The 17294-nt window shown below is 45.7% G+C and overlaps 1 protein-coding gene across 7 annotated transcripts in view; it reads left to right on the forward strand.

The window, feature by feature from the left end:
- LOC147024955 (growth arrest-specific protein 7-like) overlaps window positions 1-17294 on the forward strand; it is a 239031-nt gene that overhangs the window by 21190 nt on the left and 200547 nt on the right. For 2 of the 7 annotated variants that reach the window (XM_085885420.1, XM_085885421.1), the window contains exon 2: window positions 4062-4170. The exons of the other annotated variants lie outside the window; for them this stretch is intronic. In XM_085885420.1, coding sequence (XP_085741546.1) covers window positions 4084-4170 — 87 coding nt within the window. In that variant the 5' untranslated portion in view covers window positions 4062-4083. The remainder of the gene's footprint in view (window positions 1-4061; window positions 4171-17294) is intronic. 7 annotated transcript variants of the gene reach the window in all.

The raw sequence follows: 17294 nt of genomic DNA on the forward strand, positions 1-17294 counted from the left end.
GAAGAATTTTGTCTCTCAAGGGACAATGGATACCATTAACCAGAGTCGCAGGGCCAGGCTGAATGGCAGAGCTGAGCTGTTCAGGGAGCTGAGGCATAAAACTGTACATGCACTAGTATAAGGGTGGACAAGGAGGCCTATGTGCGAGGAATCTGTGAGGGGGTAGAGCATCACCTGTGGTCAAGTGATTCTTGCCTTGTTTACAGGGGAATAAGTGCATTGCATTCGTCCAAGTCCATCCCTCGGTGTACTGTAGTTAGAGCAGAGAGTGGTGAGCTCTTAACAGAGGAGTCTGAAGTGAAGGCCCACTGGGCTGGTTACTTTGAGCGGTTGTCCCAGGCTGATCCACAAGCTGTTGAATTGCCCGTCAGGGTGTTACAATCACTGTTGCTGACCCTCCATTCAACTGTGGTCCACTTTCGTTTGTGGAAACACATGTGGCGGTGAACCCGTTGAAATGCAGTAAAGCTCCAGGGATCTGTGGCATCCATGCTGAACTTCTCAAGGCTGGTAGAAATGCTGTACTCATGTCATTGCATGCAGTTATGTGCTCTGCTTGGAACACAGGCATCATCCCAACTGATTGGAAGAGGGGCCTTGTTCTCCCTCTTTGGAAAGGGAAGGGTGATCACTAGGACTGCAACAACTAACGAGGGGTGACGCTGCTTTCAGTGCCGGGAAGGTCTTTGCTCGGATAATTCTTGATCGGGTTCGCCGCCATCTGCTTGAGCACCAGCATCCATAGCAGTCAGGCTTTACAATAAAGACGTGAACGATTGACCGTATCCTTGCTCTTTGGGTCCTCACCAAACACCAACGAGAGTTTCGGCAGGGGGCTGCTTGCAGCCAATGTTGATTTCTGTGAAGTGTTGATTCAGTGAATCGGGATGCCCTCTGGAGGATTCTTGGTCTTCATGGGATGCCACCAAAACCAATGGATCTGATGTCTGAACTATATTCTGGCACTGAGAGTGCTGTGAGATGTGGTGGTGCCATCTCCAACTCATTTCCAGTTGTTACTGGAGTTCATCAGGGGTGTGCACTAGCCCCCACACTTTTCAGTGCTTGTGTGGACTGGATTCTGGGGAGGATGTCGGAGAGATCAAGCTGCGGGGCATTGTGTGGGAATGTCAAATCTCTGACCTTGATTTCGCAGATGGTGCAATCATCTTTGCGGAGACTCTAGATATCCTTTTGGGGGCCCTCGAGGTGCTGAATTAGCAGTCTGATCCGCTGGGATTATGGGTTTACTGGGTCAAAACTAAGATCCAGACTTTCAATGACATATTGGATGCTGCTGTCCTGTCTGTGTCTGTTTGTGGTGAGGATGTTGAGGTCGTGGAGAGATTCACTTACCTTGGCAGATATTTATGCCTCTGCTGGCTGTGAGCCAGAGGTCAACAGATGTCTGGGTCGGGCCTTGGGAGTCATGGATTAACTGGATCATAGGGTGTGGCACTGCCACTACCTGTGCGGTTGGATGAAAGTTCGAGTCTTCAGGTCTTTGGTGCTTACAGTCTTGCTCTATGCATGTGAGACTTGGACTCTGACCAGGGATCTGAGACGGAGACTTAATTCCTTTGGTACCAGGTCTCTTCGGGGAATCCTTGGTTCTCACTGGTCGGACTTTGTGTCCAACGAGTGGTTGCTGAGGGAGACTCAAATGAGATTTGTTACATGCATAGTCCGTGAACGTCAGCTGCGGCTGTATGGGCATGTGGCTCGTTTTCCTGACGCTGATCCTGCTCATGAGCTAATCTCAGTGAGGGAGCCTCGGGAGTGGAGGAGGCCAATGGGCCGACCATGTGCCTTGTGGTTGCAGCAGGTCGATCCGCATCTCAAGGAGATGGGGATGAGCCAGGCATCTGCCTGGGGGATGGCCAGACGGAGGCTCCTGGAATACCGGCGGAAAGTGTACGCAGAAACTTGCTGCTCTGGCGCATGCGCTCATACCTGACCTGAATCGAGGTGCTTCGTTGTGCATGTGTTGGCTCGTAGCGGGAACGTTCCTCAGGCAATTTGTGAGTGGTATTCCACCCCAATGCTCAGAGACCCCACGCGCCCTCTTTGTGCGTCGATTGTCCTCACCGACCCGCCACTGTCAGAATGGTGCCATCCCCTTCGGTAACATACCCGAGGCTCAGGGTCCATCTCACACGACTCAACCAAATGCTAAAGGCCAGCGTCTGGCTCAATATACGAGCCAAATCGACTTATCATGAATATGAGAATCATTTCGTCCTCTTCATGCATCAAATGAAAGCCAGCCGTGAAGCCCTGTTCTTACAGGCCATCTCCTAGCTGTTCTTTCTCGACCGCATTCGTCCCTCACTCCGCACTTGTGCATTCCTCCTCTCTCTTTGGCTGACGCCACACCGAATCATCGTTCCACTTCCGGGGCGTGGCTTGCTGGCACGAAACCCAGGAATGCAGGGCCTCTCTGTCTGTTCGGCATGCCTGCCTCGCTTCTGACGTCACACCCATCAATCATCAGCCTTGGGGGCGGTCTTCACCCACCGTCACCCTTGGAGGAGGAGCTTCTGTCTGCTCGGCACGTTTGGCTCGCTTGTAAATGCAAAAATGTAGGAATAGATTACAGGGCGGCAATCACATACTGGGGCAACTTATTCTTAATCCTAATCTAATTAACACCAACCCCCCCAATGTGGTGACACGTAACATTTAAGCTCGCAGTTTCCCTACCCAATTACATTGAGATGTCTGCTACACGTCTTCGGACCAAACAACTCCATTCAATTCTAACTTTCCGATTAAATTCCTCCATCTTCCCCCACAACCATAACTATATATATATATATATATATATATATATATATATATATATATATATATATATATATATATATATATATATATATATATATATATATATACATATATATATATACATATATATATATATACATATATATATATATATATATATATATATATATATATATATATATATATATATATATACTGCATATATATTTACATGCATATATATTGTTGCGGGCCTGGGTCTGGCGGAGAACGACCACTCGGTGGGGGAAACTAAGTCGACTCCCACCAGACTCCCCGGAATTGGAGTCCGTCGCTCACGGATAATTCCATGACATGGCGGGTCGCTTAACCGACCGTGGACGCCAATACCTCAACCGCGTGGCGTAGGGTCCTCCTGTCTAGAAACAAGTTACCTAATTAACCACGCGGTTTCAACTACCGGGGAACCACGCCCTCGGTACGCCTTGCCCGAACCGGATCACTCTCCCAACTACCGACTACCTTTCCGGATCGGATGCAGTCGAGCGGCACTGCCCAGGACGTACCGGCTAGAAGGAATGGATTATCAGGAATAAAGACCCGGCTAAACTCAGATCCGAACCATGCTGGACCAATGGAGGAAAATATAAAGATGAGCTGGGAACATTTCTACAATTATTTATTTACAATAAAGCGAGGAAAAGCATGTGGCACAGGAAAAAGGTTAATTCGGTATGTTACCTAGGAGTAGATGAGAGAGGTGTGCTGCGCAAATTTACAAGCAACTTAAAAAAGCGGACACAGTGCAGACTTGACGCGAGAACAATAAAAGCAACAATCACAACAATAAAGATCTTTCACAGGCTTATCTAACGGACAGGCGCCAACACTCTCAGACTGTGTGTCTTTATAGATTACTCAGACAAAATAAACCCAATGAAAAGAAAAGGGGACCTTTTGCAGCCAGGATGGGAGGGAGTTAAGGTCATAGTTTTTGGTGCCTGAGTGTTTCGAGGGGGGAAGGATGCTCCGTGGTGCGGTACCCGACAAAAGTTGTGTAGTTTGGTCCACAGCCGCACGTGTGGAGATCGTGTCCGTGAAGGAGCTCGAGTGGAGAAGAGCGGAGTCCAAGGCAGGGATCAGCAGTAGCAGGACCAGACAGAGGCCTGGTTGAGGTCCTTCGCATCCACCAACTCTGACTTCTCCCTTTCAAAAACCAACCGTGACCTTTCAAATCCAACGACAACCTTCCATCGCATCCAAGTCAACTCTGAGGATTGTCCCGTGTTTTATAGATCACGGAGTTCGGGTGGAGCCATGGCAAAGCTGACGTCATTGTCCGTCGCGATTGGACCTGGCCTTCATGTGGTCCGCCTTTCTGGGTGGGGTTTCGGCCAGACACTGGTAAGGCCCACCCACACCACGGTTTCTGGGTTTGGGAAGGTGAATGGTGGCACAGCTACTATAACGAACCTCTGGATTCTGCCTCAGAAAACGAGTCTCTGTTGACAGCGGGTAGATGGTGGAAGCGCTTGTCCAGCCCAAAGTGACCCTCGGGATTTGGGCTCAGGAGACGAGATGAGGGTAGCAAGTGAGATGAAGGTACCATGGATCAAATAAAAGGGGGAATAAAATAAAAGCAGAAAAATGATTTATTAATCCTAACTATAGCCCATTGCAACACACTCCCTCGTCTTCCCACTATACAAAAGGTAGGGACCTAACTACACTTATATAATGAAATAACTGACTCAGGCCAACTGTATGTTGTATGCATACGGTTCCGAGAACCCTAACAATATATATATATATATATATATATATATATATATATATATATATATATATATATATATATATATATATATATATATATATATGAAGACCACAAGGGGAAAACCAGAGATGTCACTTTTTTAAATTCCAGGGTAAATGCACCTGCCAATAGTTGGCAACATAAGGTTTCCTCTCACAATATTACTTTAACAAATAACCAGAGGTGTCACCTAATTTATATGGCATGAAGTTTAGCCATGCAATGAAAAAACAAGTGTTGTCAAAGCTGAACAAGTAGAAACCCAGAGTTGTCACTACTTTACTCCTAGTTATCTCCCTTTCATTCATGTTAATTGTTCCACCATAATATTCAGAGTTGAGAAACTAAAAAATGAAAGGTTGTAAAACTTTCACAGCATAAACTCTGAGCACTACAATAGCCTATTTGGTTATATCATGGGCTCCGTAGTTGGTGCATATCGTGGTTCAAGCCTGGTCAAACCTTTATTGTGACTTTTATGGGACCCACGCCGTGGCTTAATGGTTAGCGTGTCTGAGTACCCATCCTCATTCGATGTACCCACCGCCCAATCAACCTGCTTAGGTATATGAGGGAGTCACATGAGGTGACTTCGGCTATCGCGGGGGTGGTTTATCCTTGGTTTCCTCCCGGTTTTCCATCATATTAAGTAGTACGGAGTAAGAAATGGAGAATCCGTCGTCATATAAGCGAAATACCCTTGAGTATGGCATTGAACACCAATCAAACAAAAAAACAATGACCGTTTAATGTAGAAAAAAATAATCTGTGATCACCAAAGTCATGTAATGTATGCTAATAACCAACAAGTATGAATTTGCTTCACATCCTGGGTTAAAATTGCATGGCGATTATTAAACAAGGGAATAACCAGTGATGTCAGTTTGCAACATTGATTCGTTTTTTGCTCTTAAATTAAATAACACAGAAGCTTGGCAAATGCTACATGCTTAATTTGATCGGCCAATGATCACTCTTCCTTTTACTGGAAATGAAATCTATATGACAGTTATTAAACAGTCCACCAAAGTCTTGAAACTTTGTTTTCCAGTTTCTTCAAAATTGACTTATCCTGACATCTCTGGTTTTCCCCTTGTGGTATATATATAAATATATATATATATATATATATATATATATATATATATATATATATATATATATATATATATATATATATATATATATATATACACACACACATATACTTAGGGAGGTGACACGAACAAGGCAATTGAATTAAATTTTAGTTCAGGGCCGAATCCAGATCTGGCCTTTCGGTGGGATATAAAATATAAACTAATCAGCCTGGTGGAAGTATGCACTCCACCGAGTGCCCTTCTAGTTATCGATTGTGACAATTCTGTCGGGAATGGATATACCACAATTCATCACTCCCAACATACAAGGCATTTTTGACAGCTCTATGGAGGATGAATTCACAAACTTTGGTTTGGATCCGTTGCTTCACATCTGGCACTATCTTCATGAATCTGTTGAGTTCAAAACTTCATATCATTGGCATGCCCATAAAGGATACCAAGACTCAGGGCATACTCCTCACATTGCAGTCTGATTTCAAGCCTTTCCCTTTTCATTTTTCTTTTCCAATTATATTTTGATCTTGCACCATCATCAATTTCATATCATCCGTTTCATTCCAGCTGCGCTTGGCCAACATACCCGTCGTCCAACCCACCTGTTTCTCTATCTGAATCCAAGTTGATATCTCACCTCCATTCCTTCACCCCACCCACATCCTTTTCTTTTCTGTGAAACCATCTTCCACATTCTATCCTTCCTTCAGTGTCACTTCAGGTTTCTCCTCTTCCTCGTTTTGGTTTTTTTTCTTTTGTCATTGTTTGCATCTACTTAACCTTTCCTTCCCAACCATTGTGTTTATGCTCCTCAACCCCCTCCTCCCTTCCAATTTCTCTGTATTCAGCTCTTTCATGGGCTAAGATTGTGTGTTTAAATTTTTTAAACGATCAAAAGTTTTCTGCAAAGAAATAAGACTGCCATCTAACTGATGGACCAATATATTTCTACATCATGGAAATGTGTATTTGCCTTAGTTGGTCCTACATGTTGCAAACATACCTCCACACCCTGTTTTATTTTGTCACAAACATATAAATAACACATGAAATTTCACGAGCAACCGATTAACTAATGGGCAGGAAATGTTAACCTGAACTTGGGTACTTTGCATCATTTCAATAAGCCAGTATCTCATTTTGCAGAGTGAATAATCTGTGATGATGTCATCCGGATGTAATTAACTGTGCCAAAGGGAGTGTACTGCCGACCTGGATAACACTTGCCTTTGCTAGCATGCCATAACTATTTAATTCCTATTTTCATTGCGAGCTTTGGCACATGAATAATCATGCCTTTCATTTTTATCCAGATGAGTTGAATCGTGGCATTACTACAATACAGGAAAGTTTCACTCTTCCAAAAGTCGGTAAATAGTATCCCTTGAGGATTATACACAGAAGAGTGAACCTTGGATCTTTGAATAAAAAAATTACAAACGGACAATAAGAACACGATTTCCTTTATACCAAGGAACACAGGAGGAGGCCATTTGGTTCATCATGCCTGCACATTATCAATACTGTTCCACATTAATTCCATGCAAAGGTTCATCTACTTCATTCCATTGGATGGGGAGTAGAATAGCAGGGTTAGCACAGGGACATCACCAGGGTATGTGTGTGTGTGTGTATATATATTTACGGTTTTGAAACGTGCCCCAAGGGGAGGGCTACATGGACATGAAGGAGACCCGAGGATTAGTTATTTCTTTAGTCTCTGTGTAAATAGATATTGGCCCCTTGTCTCAGGGTTTTTCAGGTGTCATACGTTGAGGTCTTCCTTCCCCGCTCTGCTACTTTCAATCTTACTTTCAATACCCCATCGGTCCCTTCAATCCCTCTACTAGTTTCAATCCTTCCTCCTTTACCCCATCGGTCCGTTTCCCCCCCTCCCTCCTTTCAACAATCTCCCAACAACCCCTTTCACCAACCCCCCTCCTTTCAATTATCTCTCCTTTACCCCATTGGACCATTACCCCCCACCCCCGCTCCTTTTAACAATCCCTCCTTCACATCATCGGTCCATTTCAACAATCCCTTCGAGAATCTTTCCTTCACCCTATCGGTCTTACCTTCAACCCCACAGCTATTCAGTCGTCCCTCGGTCCGGCTGTATTCCTCTCCATTTTCACACCATCCACACATTGCTTAATTGGTCACATTCGGTCCATCTGTGGTCATCAATCCTTCAAGCTGATCAAATTACCATCACCACATGGGACTGTGTCTGTTCTCACATGTTTAGTTGTGGCACAAAGTACAATGCTTTCCCATACTTGTTGGGGTGTGGCACATCTCGCAGGCAAAATGTAGTGGAGCACTCACTGTACAGAGAAGGTTTGCGTGCGAGGGAGGGGCTAGAGGGCGCCCGTGGTGTCTTTCACGTGCCAAGGACGCGGTTGGGGTTGCGTGGAAAGTTCCCTCAGAGACAGTGACATTTCCCACAAGCTGCATAGTGGACCCGCCCACATCGGATGTGGACCAATGAGGAAGAGGCTCACATGACCCGAGACGGAAAAAAGGCGAGATCCTGTGAGGAGAAAGGTGCTTGAAGCTGGTCCTCGTCCTTGGTAGAGAAATCCAGATCAAGAGAGGGAGAAGAAACTGAGCACTGGACAGACAGAGATGCCAAAAAGTTTGTTCAGTGAGGAACTGAGTATGCGCAGAATGTGTGAAGAGAGGGAGGGAGCCCAAAGTGCGAAGGAGTACAAAAACCCCAGAACACGGTTTGGTTCGTGGGGAGCTGCTGGACATGGGTGCCAGGCAGAAACAGTGAGCTGCTTGCTGTCGCATGTCTTACACGCCAGAGAGGACTCGCCTACTGGGTCTGGATACCTCAGAAACGCAGCTGCACATCCCATCACCCATCTTCCCCATCCTACCCACCCCCCACATTCCTCAGCATATTTGGACTGATTCCAAATATGTTATGGTCTGGGGTTCCTGTTGGGCTGTGTTGGGGGCGAGTGTTGGGGACTGTGTGAGGTGAGGGAAAAAAATAATCAACCCTACTTTTCTTTTATAAGTACTTTTATTTTCTTGTCAAATTCTTTTTCTTGTCTTCTTCTCTCCACATTGAAAGATGGCCATGTGTCCTTTGTGTAAATAACATTGTATAAGAATATGTGTTTTGGTTTAATCTGCTCTTTTGTTCCTTTTGCTTTCTTACCTGTAAATACAGCCTGTAAATCTTGCCATCCATCAGGACCATACTCTGTGCAGACCATTGATGCTAACTAAGCAGTCTCATTGGCTATTGGGCACAATCCTGGACAGGTCACCACTCTAACAAAGGATACCAGCAAGCTGGCACTCATTTTGCCAACTTCAGAAGGATGACAGACAGAGTCAATCCCACCTGGTATTAATTCAACAAGTGGTATTTGAACTCAGGATCCTAGGATCCAAAGCCCACCATCCTAATCATTAAGCCAACACCAAGCATGAAAATACAATACTTGCTTTTCAATGATTGCTTGGCTTGTGTGTGTAAATAAATAATTGTTGGTTGTTATTTCCAATTTGTCTTGGTTGTCCTTTCCTTCGTTGGTCCGACAAAGTGTACAAGTATAGTGAGATGGGAAGTTGTACCACACCTGATTTGCTGTCAGCTGGTGCTGCACCTATCTGTTCTGTTCAGCAGATCACCGGGTGTAGCACCGAGGTTGTAGCCTCTAATGAGGTTTCCGTGGCAATAGAAAGGTATCGCAGAAACATCGAAGTGTAACCCTGCTAGGCCGGGAGTCTAAGTCATGCGCCTACCGCTGTGTAAGAATTACAGCTCGTTGGACTGCGGAGTTATCTGTAGTCGGCACCCTCAAGACCGGGTGTTCGGGAGAAACTTGAGTGCTTCCCCTCATAGCGAGCCCTGAACCCCAAACCATAACAATACATAATTGTATATATATATATATATATATATATATATATATATATATATATATATATATATATATATATATATATATATATATATATATATACACACACGAATAAAAGGGAGTGTGTGTGTGTGTGTGTGTGTGTGTGTGTGTGTGTGTGTGTGTGTGTGTGTCCAAACAATAAGGTCCATCCAAGTAGGTTTTTGCCATGATCTAGCTGTGAAGGCATAAAGCATAGATCGACATTTTGTGTTCTGTGCCTTGATCTATTTTTCAATTGAATTTTGCTAATTTCCCATTTGAATTCGTCTTTCAAAGAACTCTGTTTAAAGGGAAATCTTTGTGTGTCGTGTTTACGTATTTATGCGTGTGTACGTATATAAACTGTATTACCATAACGGAACTGTGTGTGTGTGTGTGTGTGTGTGTGTGTGTGTGTGTGTGTGTGTGTGTGTGTGTGTGTGTGTGTGTGTGTGTGTGTGTGTGTGTGTGTGTGTGTGTGTGCTCCATAACTCCAAAACCATAAAACCTATCAGCCTGAAACTTTGCATGCAAACCATGAATCGCCAAGGAAGTGCAAGAATGAAAATTAGGTGTTTGGGTTAATTAAAACACCCCTTTTGAAGATAATTAACGGCCTTATTTAATTATATCCTTCAGCAGGTGATCCTTGGCCACCTCACTCTCTGTTCTTAAGGAATTTCCTGGGTAACCTCGCTGGGATCTGAAGTTGCCGTGTTGTTTGGCCTGCTCAACCATGCCTTGACTTGGAACAGGCCGCAACGATTTCTGAAGGATAGTTTTATTTTTTCACTTTGCTCATTCATGTTATCGAATGCCTGTAAATCATAGCTATGAATCACACTGTATACATCACTTTTGTAAGTGCTATACTTTTCAAATTCGGAGGTTGGAGCAATTTCATACATTATATGATGCAATTTTACACGATCTACTCTCAAGAACGAATTAAAGTATATCATCAAAATATTATTTCAGCTTTGAGGTTCGGATATCGTCCGGTCTAAATAAGTGTTAAAATCTGGAGTGAAATCAAGATAAATTTAAAGAAATAACGAGTCTTGTATCTAAGCCTATATACCAATTTACTTTAAGCAAGCAAGGCTATGTTCCCTCCTTCTCAATGGATACAAGAAAATGTGAAATTTACAAAGCATTAAACTTTTCTTTTTCTCCTGTTTGGAGGATTATATTTGAGTGACAAAAGCTTTAGGAATGTGCCAAAATTAACCAGCTTCATTGAGCTATATGATTTAATGCATTCACTGCTTGACATTGTGCCCTGTCCCGAAGACGAATTGCTAATCCAAAGTGTCTGCGAGATCTGTGTCTATATTTTCGGAGGTTTGGCGAGGTGCTCTGCAAGGAAACAAAGCAAATATCGTGAAAAACGGATGTTTCAAGATGAAGTTATAACGTTTGCGCTGACCACGAACTGATGTATCACGTGACGCGTGCCCAGACGAGCAGGCAACGTGGCGGTTTATCTGCAATGTTTATTTCATGGGCGATTAAACTTTGCGATGTCTCGAGAGATGTTCTACTTTAAACAGCAACTCTTTTGTGGATAAAGTCATTCTTTGAACAAATTCATTATATTTCATTAACTGCTGCATGTGCGGTGAAGAACGGCTTTCAAGTTAGAGGGATCCTATATGATACACAGCGACATCCTGGCCAACTGTTCCTTATCAAACATTTAATTGGAGTGCTTCCTTGAGTGCTTAAGCCACTTGCCGAGCAACCTACAGTCGCTAGCAGTACCGCGCTACGTCATTCTGAGTGAATCGTTCACTTACTGCGGCCGCTTTTACTGCGGCATATCATTCAGAGCGAGTGGTTCATGCTCCGTCATACTGAGTGAGTGGTTCGTGCTTCCTTATCCTGAGTGAGTGGTTCATGCTCTATCATCCTGAGCGAGTGGTTCTTTTTCTGTCATCCTGAGCAAGTGGTTCATGCTCCGTCATCCTGAGCTAATGGTTTGTGCTCAGTCACCCTGAGAAAGTGGTTCATGCTTCATCATTCTGAGTGAGTGGTTCGTGCTCCATCATCCTGAGTGAGTGGTTCGTGCTTCTCATCCTGAGCGAGTGGTTCATGCTCTGTCATCCTGAGTGAGTGGTTCGTGCTTCTTTATCCTGAGTGAGTGGTTCATGCTCTATCATCCTGAGCGAGTGGTTCTTTTTCTATCATCCTGAGCAAGTGGTTCGTGCTCCGTCATCCTGAGCGAATGGTTTGTGCTCAGTCACCCTGAGAAAGTGGTTCATGCTTCATCATTCTGAGTGAATCGTTCACTTACTGCGGCCGCTTTTACTGCGGAATATCATTCAGAGTGAGTGGTTCATGCTCCGTCATACTGAGTGAGTGGTTCATGCTTCCTTATCCTGAGTGAGTGGTTCATGCTCTATCATCCTGAGCGAGTGGTTCTTTTTCTGTCATCCTGAGCAAGTGGTTCGTGCTCCATCATCCTGAGCGAATGGTTTGTGCTCAGTCACCCTGAGAAAGTGGTTCATGCTTCATCATTCTGAGTGAGTGGTTCACTTACTGCGGCCGCTTTTACTGCGGCATATCATTCAGAGCGAGTGGTTCATGCTCCGTCATACTGAGTGAGTGGTTCGTGTTTCCTTATCCTGAGTGAGTGGTTCATGCTCTATCATCCTGAGCGAGTGGTTCATGCTCCATCATTCTGAGCGAGTGGTGCATCGCCGTCATTCTGAGCGAGTTGTTCGTGCTCCGTCATCCTGAGCGAGTGGTTCGTGCTCTGTCATCCTGAGTGAGTGGTTTGTGCTCCGTCATCCTGAGTGAGTAGTTCATGCTCCATCATCCTGATGGAGTGGTTCATGGTCCATCATCGTGAGCGAGTGGTTCGTGCTCCGTCATTCTGAGCGAGTGATTCGTGTGTGTGTGTCTTGTTCATAAAGCATAACATATTCTTTCTCTCTCTCTCTCTCTCTCTCTCTCTCTCTCTCTCTCTCTCTCTCTCTCTCTCTCTCTCTCTCTCTCTTTCTCTTTCTCTTTCTCTTTCTCTTTCTCTTTCTCTTTCTCTTTCTCTTTCTCTTTCTCTTTCTCTTTCTCTTTCTCTTTCTCTTTCTCTTTCTCTTTCTCTTTCTCTTTCTCTTTCTCTTTCTCTTTCTCTTTCTCTTTCTCTTTCTCTTTCTCTTTCTCTCTCTCTCTTTTTGTCCCATCCTTGCTCTATCCCATCTCAATGCAGTGCAGCACCCTCCTCCCACACCTCTCTCACTCTCCCCTTCTCTCTCTGTCTCTCACTCTGTGTCTGACTCTTTGTCTGTGTCTGACTCTTTGTCTGTGTCTGACTCTTTGTCTGTGTCTGCCTCTGTATCTGTGTCTGCCTCTTTCTCTGTGTCTGCCTCTTTCTCTGTGTCTGCCTCTTTCTCTGTCTTTGGACATATCTGAACGGTGGTTCTGTCTGGACGGTGTTTGCCTCTGAACATGTTCGGGCGGGGTTTGTCTCCATTCTTGTTTGGGTGGTATTTATCTCCAGATGTGTCCGCATGGCAGATTGTCTCCAGTTGTGTTCGGGAGGTGTTTTTGTCCAAGTGGTGTTTGTATCCACACAGCTTGGCTCTGGAGGCATCTGGGTGGTGTTTATGTCCGGACGGGAATTTGCCTCCGGATAGGTCTAGACAGGAGTTTGTCTCTGGTGGGAGTTCGTCTCTGGATGTGTCCGAGCAGTGTTTGTCTCCGGACGGCTTGGCTCCAGATGCATGCGGGCGGTTTTGTCTCCGGACGTGTCTGGGTGGTGTTTGTCTCCGTGCTGTATTTATAGTTTGACCGTGAGAAAATGTATTTCAGACATTATTTTGTTTCCATCTTCAGTGTTATTCCATGCAGAATCATTTTGATGAGACGGTATGAATCGCAATTAATGCTCCACGATACGTCTGCCTTCCCTTCCTCTCATCTCTCGCTGCCTTCCCTTTCCTCAACCCCTCCTCAATCCCCTCACCCTCTCTCTCTCTTCCCCCCTCTTTTTCTCTCTGCCCTTCAGTATTCGCATTAGTGAAGCGACGGGTGGTATTTGTTAGTGTGTGTGTGTGTGTGTGTGTGTGTGTGTGTGTGTGTGTGTGTGTATGTGTGTGTGTGTGTGTGTGTATGTATATATATATATATATATATATATATATAGATATATTGTTGCGGCCATGGGTACTAAGCCACCAGCTTGTCACTCAGGGGGATTAATTCCCAGTTGTCCTCAGTAGAGCCGGATCTGGGACCACCACTTACAATTAACGTTGTGGTATGGTGGGTTGTTTTAGAACCACGAATGCCACCCAACCACGAGTTCCAGTGTCCACAGTCTAATTATTCCATTTAACTGGAGGTCATGTGGTTACCTGAGCAGGGAGCGCGCCCTCGGCAAAGCACCAATGTTATTTCGATTAGATTTTAATTCGGGCGGCCGAGCGTTTTAACCGCTGGTGCGTGCCGACGATTTTTGGTCAAATCTGTGGTAATTACTTCCCAGTCTATCTAGGTTCGGATAATGCTAGACCAATGGAAGGAAAGGACAAACACGGACAGGTTGGAAATCGACAAATAATTTATTAATAATAAAATAAACAAATAAAAATAACTTTTTATTTTCTGAGGTAAATAAAGAATAAATTTCAAAGCAAAATCAATCAAAATGCCAGAAAATAGACAAAGAGCAGATGCTTATCGGGGGGGGGGGGGGTTGACTTACTTACAGCTAAACACAGACAAGGGTACCCATCAGATCATTCAGAGGGAGGAAAAAGAAACATCTCGCTCACCAGAGTAGTCGTCCGTGACGTGAAAATGTCATGAAATGTGTGTGTGCGTGTCACGGCCGTTGCCAGCACCCAGCCTTGCCATGCACCCTCTCGCGAACGGCCTTGAATGCCAGTCGACATCTGGGAGGGCACAGAGATCGTCTGTCGTGGGTTTAGAACCTGGTGCTGTGACACGGGCAGTTCCTCACACTTCACGAAACTGGTGACGTCCAGTGACCCACACGGTCCGTCGGTGACTGACCCGCGCCTCACACGTTGGTGACCGACCCGTGCCTCACTCGTCAGTGCTGCTCACACCCATACGCGCACCACATGCTCACTTGCTCAAGCACCGGGAAGGATGAATTGTCTCGTTGGCGCTGGTCAGACACCCACACGCGCACCACACGCTCGCTTGCTCACTTGTGGGCTTGCACGCTTCCTCCTTTTCCTCTCTGGCTTTCTTTCTCTTTCTTCTCTCTGCCTCCTCTTACTTCTCTCGCCTCTTTTCCTCTCACTTCTCTCGCCCTTTTCCTCTCACTTTTCTCTCCTTCTTTCACTTCTCTTGCCTCTTACTTCTCTCTTTCTTCTTTCACTTCTCTCGCCTCTTACTTCTCTCTCACTTCTCTCGCCCTTTTCTCTCTCCAGAACGGACCTCCAATCCGTTTTATATCTGCGGCCGTCTCGGTGGGCGCAGAGTCCGCCCCAAGCTCACCCCGCCCCACTTGCGCACGGTTCCAATGACGACCCGTGTGCTCTCAAAAAAGGCGGGTGTCGGCTCTCGCAAAAGAAGTACGTGCATAAACGTTGCTGAGGAAAAATAAGGGCGGGCGTCAGAGCTCGCGAAATAAATGTGTGTAAACGTGTATGTCGTAAACTAAAACTTCCCAGAAGAGAGGGGATCTATTCTTCACCCTTCTCAATGCATCACATTTAAAATCCAATTAGACATGGGATGGGGCTAATCTGAACATGCATTTAAGGAAATAACTGTCTGAGGACCTGGATGTGTGGATGCATTCATCAGACCGGATTCTGAAATCCGTAAGGTATATATATACATATATATATATATATACATATATATATATATATATATATATATATATATATATATATATATATATATATATATATATATATATATATATATATATATATATATATATATATATTGGTTGGTCGCTAGACTACTGTTATTCTCAGGTTTTCCGTCTGTCTGTATGTATGTAATGGACAGCTCTGGAGGCCAGAGGAGTCAACCAATTTTGATGAAACTTGACTGGTAGGTTCATACCAGGATCTAGTTGTAAGCTTTTAAGCACCGTTGCTATGGACACCAGCGTTGACTAGCAACGGTGTACTGTACTGTACTGGGAGATACTTAGCAGGCAGACACGAAGCGGAGGAACAGTCGAGCCGGGCTGTGTTGCACGAGTGCGAGCGCGGGCGTACTGTGCCCGCGGCTCTCCTTTATTCCGTACGCGGTACACTCACGAGCCGGCCGACTCCAGTATTACTACGACACCTCAGACGGCGTGCACACCTCATATCCCTCGCCGAACCCCACGGCCACTCCTCCACCATCACGCCCATCATGCATCATCCTCATGCCCCTCCCCGTGGCATGGCTACACCACACTCCTCCCTCCTAAAAGTATGATTATTAAATGATCAGTATTATAAGAAACAAGCAGAACACGAAGGACTTCGTATAATAATCATGGAAATAAAATGAAAATAGCACACCACATCATATAATGTGTCGATGCGAGCGAGTGGAGCAGCAAAGGTCAGGTCTGACCGCGTTACCGATATGAAGCAGCAAAATGAGAAGCACAGCGGCATTATGCAGCAAAAACGCCCCCCCCCCCAGGTGGCCCATGCTGACATGACCCTCGCCAAGGTCGTAACGACCTCTCGAGCTAACCTCCTCCGGCCCCATCAAACGCCTCCGGCCCACTCCCCCCAGGCAGACCCGACGTAGATAAACATCCCGAGGCCGGCAGCCCGCTATCTGGAAGCCGTGGCGCCAGCCTTAGACCTTGGCCGGGGGCGCTGAACAGCGCTGCTGGCTGCATGCATTTAATGCGCCAAAACAACTCACGCACCACCATCAGTCGAGACGCCAACGCCCGTCCAAACGGCCTTGAGCGAACACAGCGAGTTGTGCTCGCAATCAGAGGTGGAGGTAACGCAGACCAGGGCACCAGTCTTGGTGCCGAGTCGATCTCCGAGACCCACACGGCCGCTAGACGGGAGCAACTCCACTTAAACCACACTGCAATCATAGGCTCGTTATAAATCATTACGAATAACATTTGAAGCATCGCAAATTCATTTTTCCGTACAGCGCGCTTTTTTGATAAAATCCCAGCACATGACAAAGCAATTACCTGCGGCCTGGAGCAACTGGAGGCTAACAAACCTTCTTTATTCGCCCCCACATCACATTGACCATAATCCAACTCCCATTGACTGATCTCCGCCACATCCACTTTTAGATGAGAACTGCTGGCATTTATTTCAACAACGTTAAACTGCATCACTAGAGCAAGGAAAAACACATATGCCATGAACAACAACCCACAACCCGCATCACGAGTCCGCTCCTTGGTTGTCGACTCGATGCTGCGACTCGCGACTCCCTTTAACGCCACGGGCCCACCGCCACCTGTTGAAGCTGCCTGAACCACACCGATGCGCATTGCCTCTCGAACCTTGCCACAGCGCGGGAACTCATCGCGAGAGCTGATACGGCTCTCACCGCCCGCCAGAGCCTCGCCCTCGGTACTCGATGAAGGCCTCGAAGAGAGTACCGGCACATCTGGAGGTACGAACCGGAGACCCAGTCCGAGGTGCGCAAGCCAGTCTCGACCCAACAGGGAGGGCCCCTCCCCTCGTACAACGAACACCGAGAGCCGGGCGCGTCGATTTCGGTAGCGCACTGAGACGT

Source organism: Eptatretus burgeri, chromosome 6 (genome assembly GCF_056783735.1).
Source record: "Eptatretus burgeri isolate ZD-2024b chromosome 6, Ebu_testis_v1, whole genome shotgun sequence".
NCBI lineage: Eukaryota > Metazoa > Chordata > Myxini > Myxiniformes > Myxinidae > Eptatretus > Eptatretus burgeri.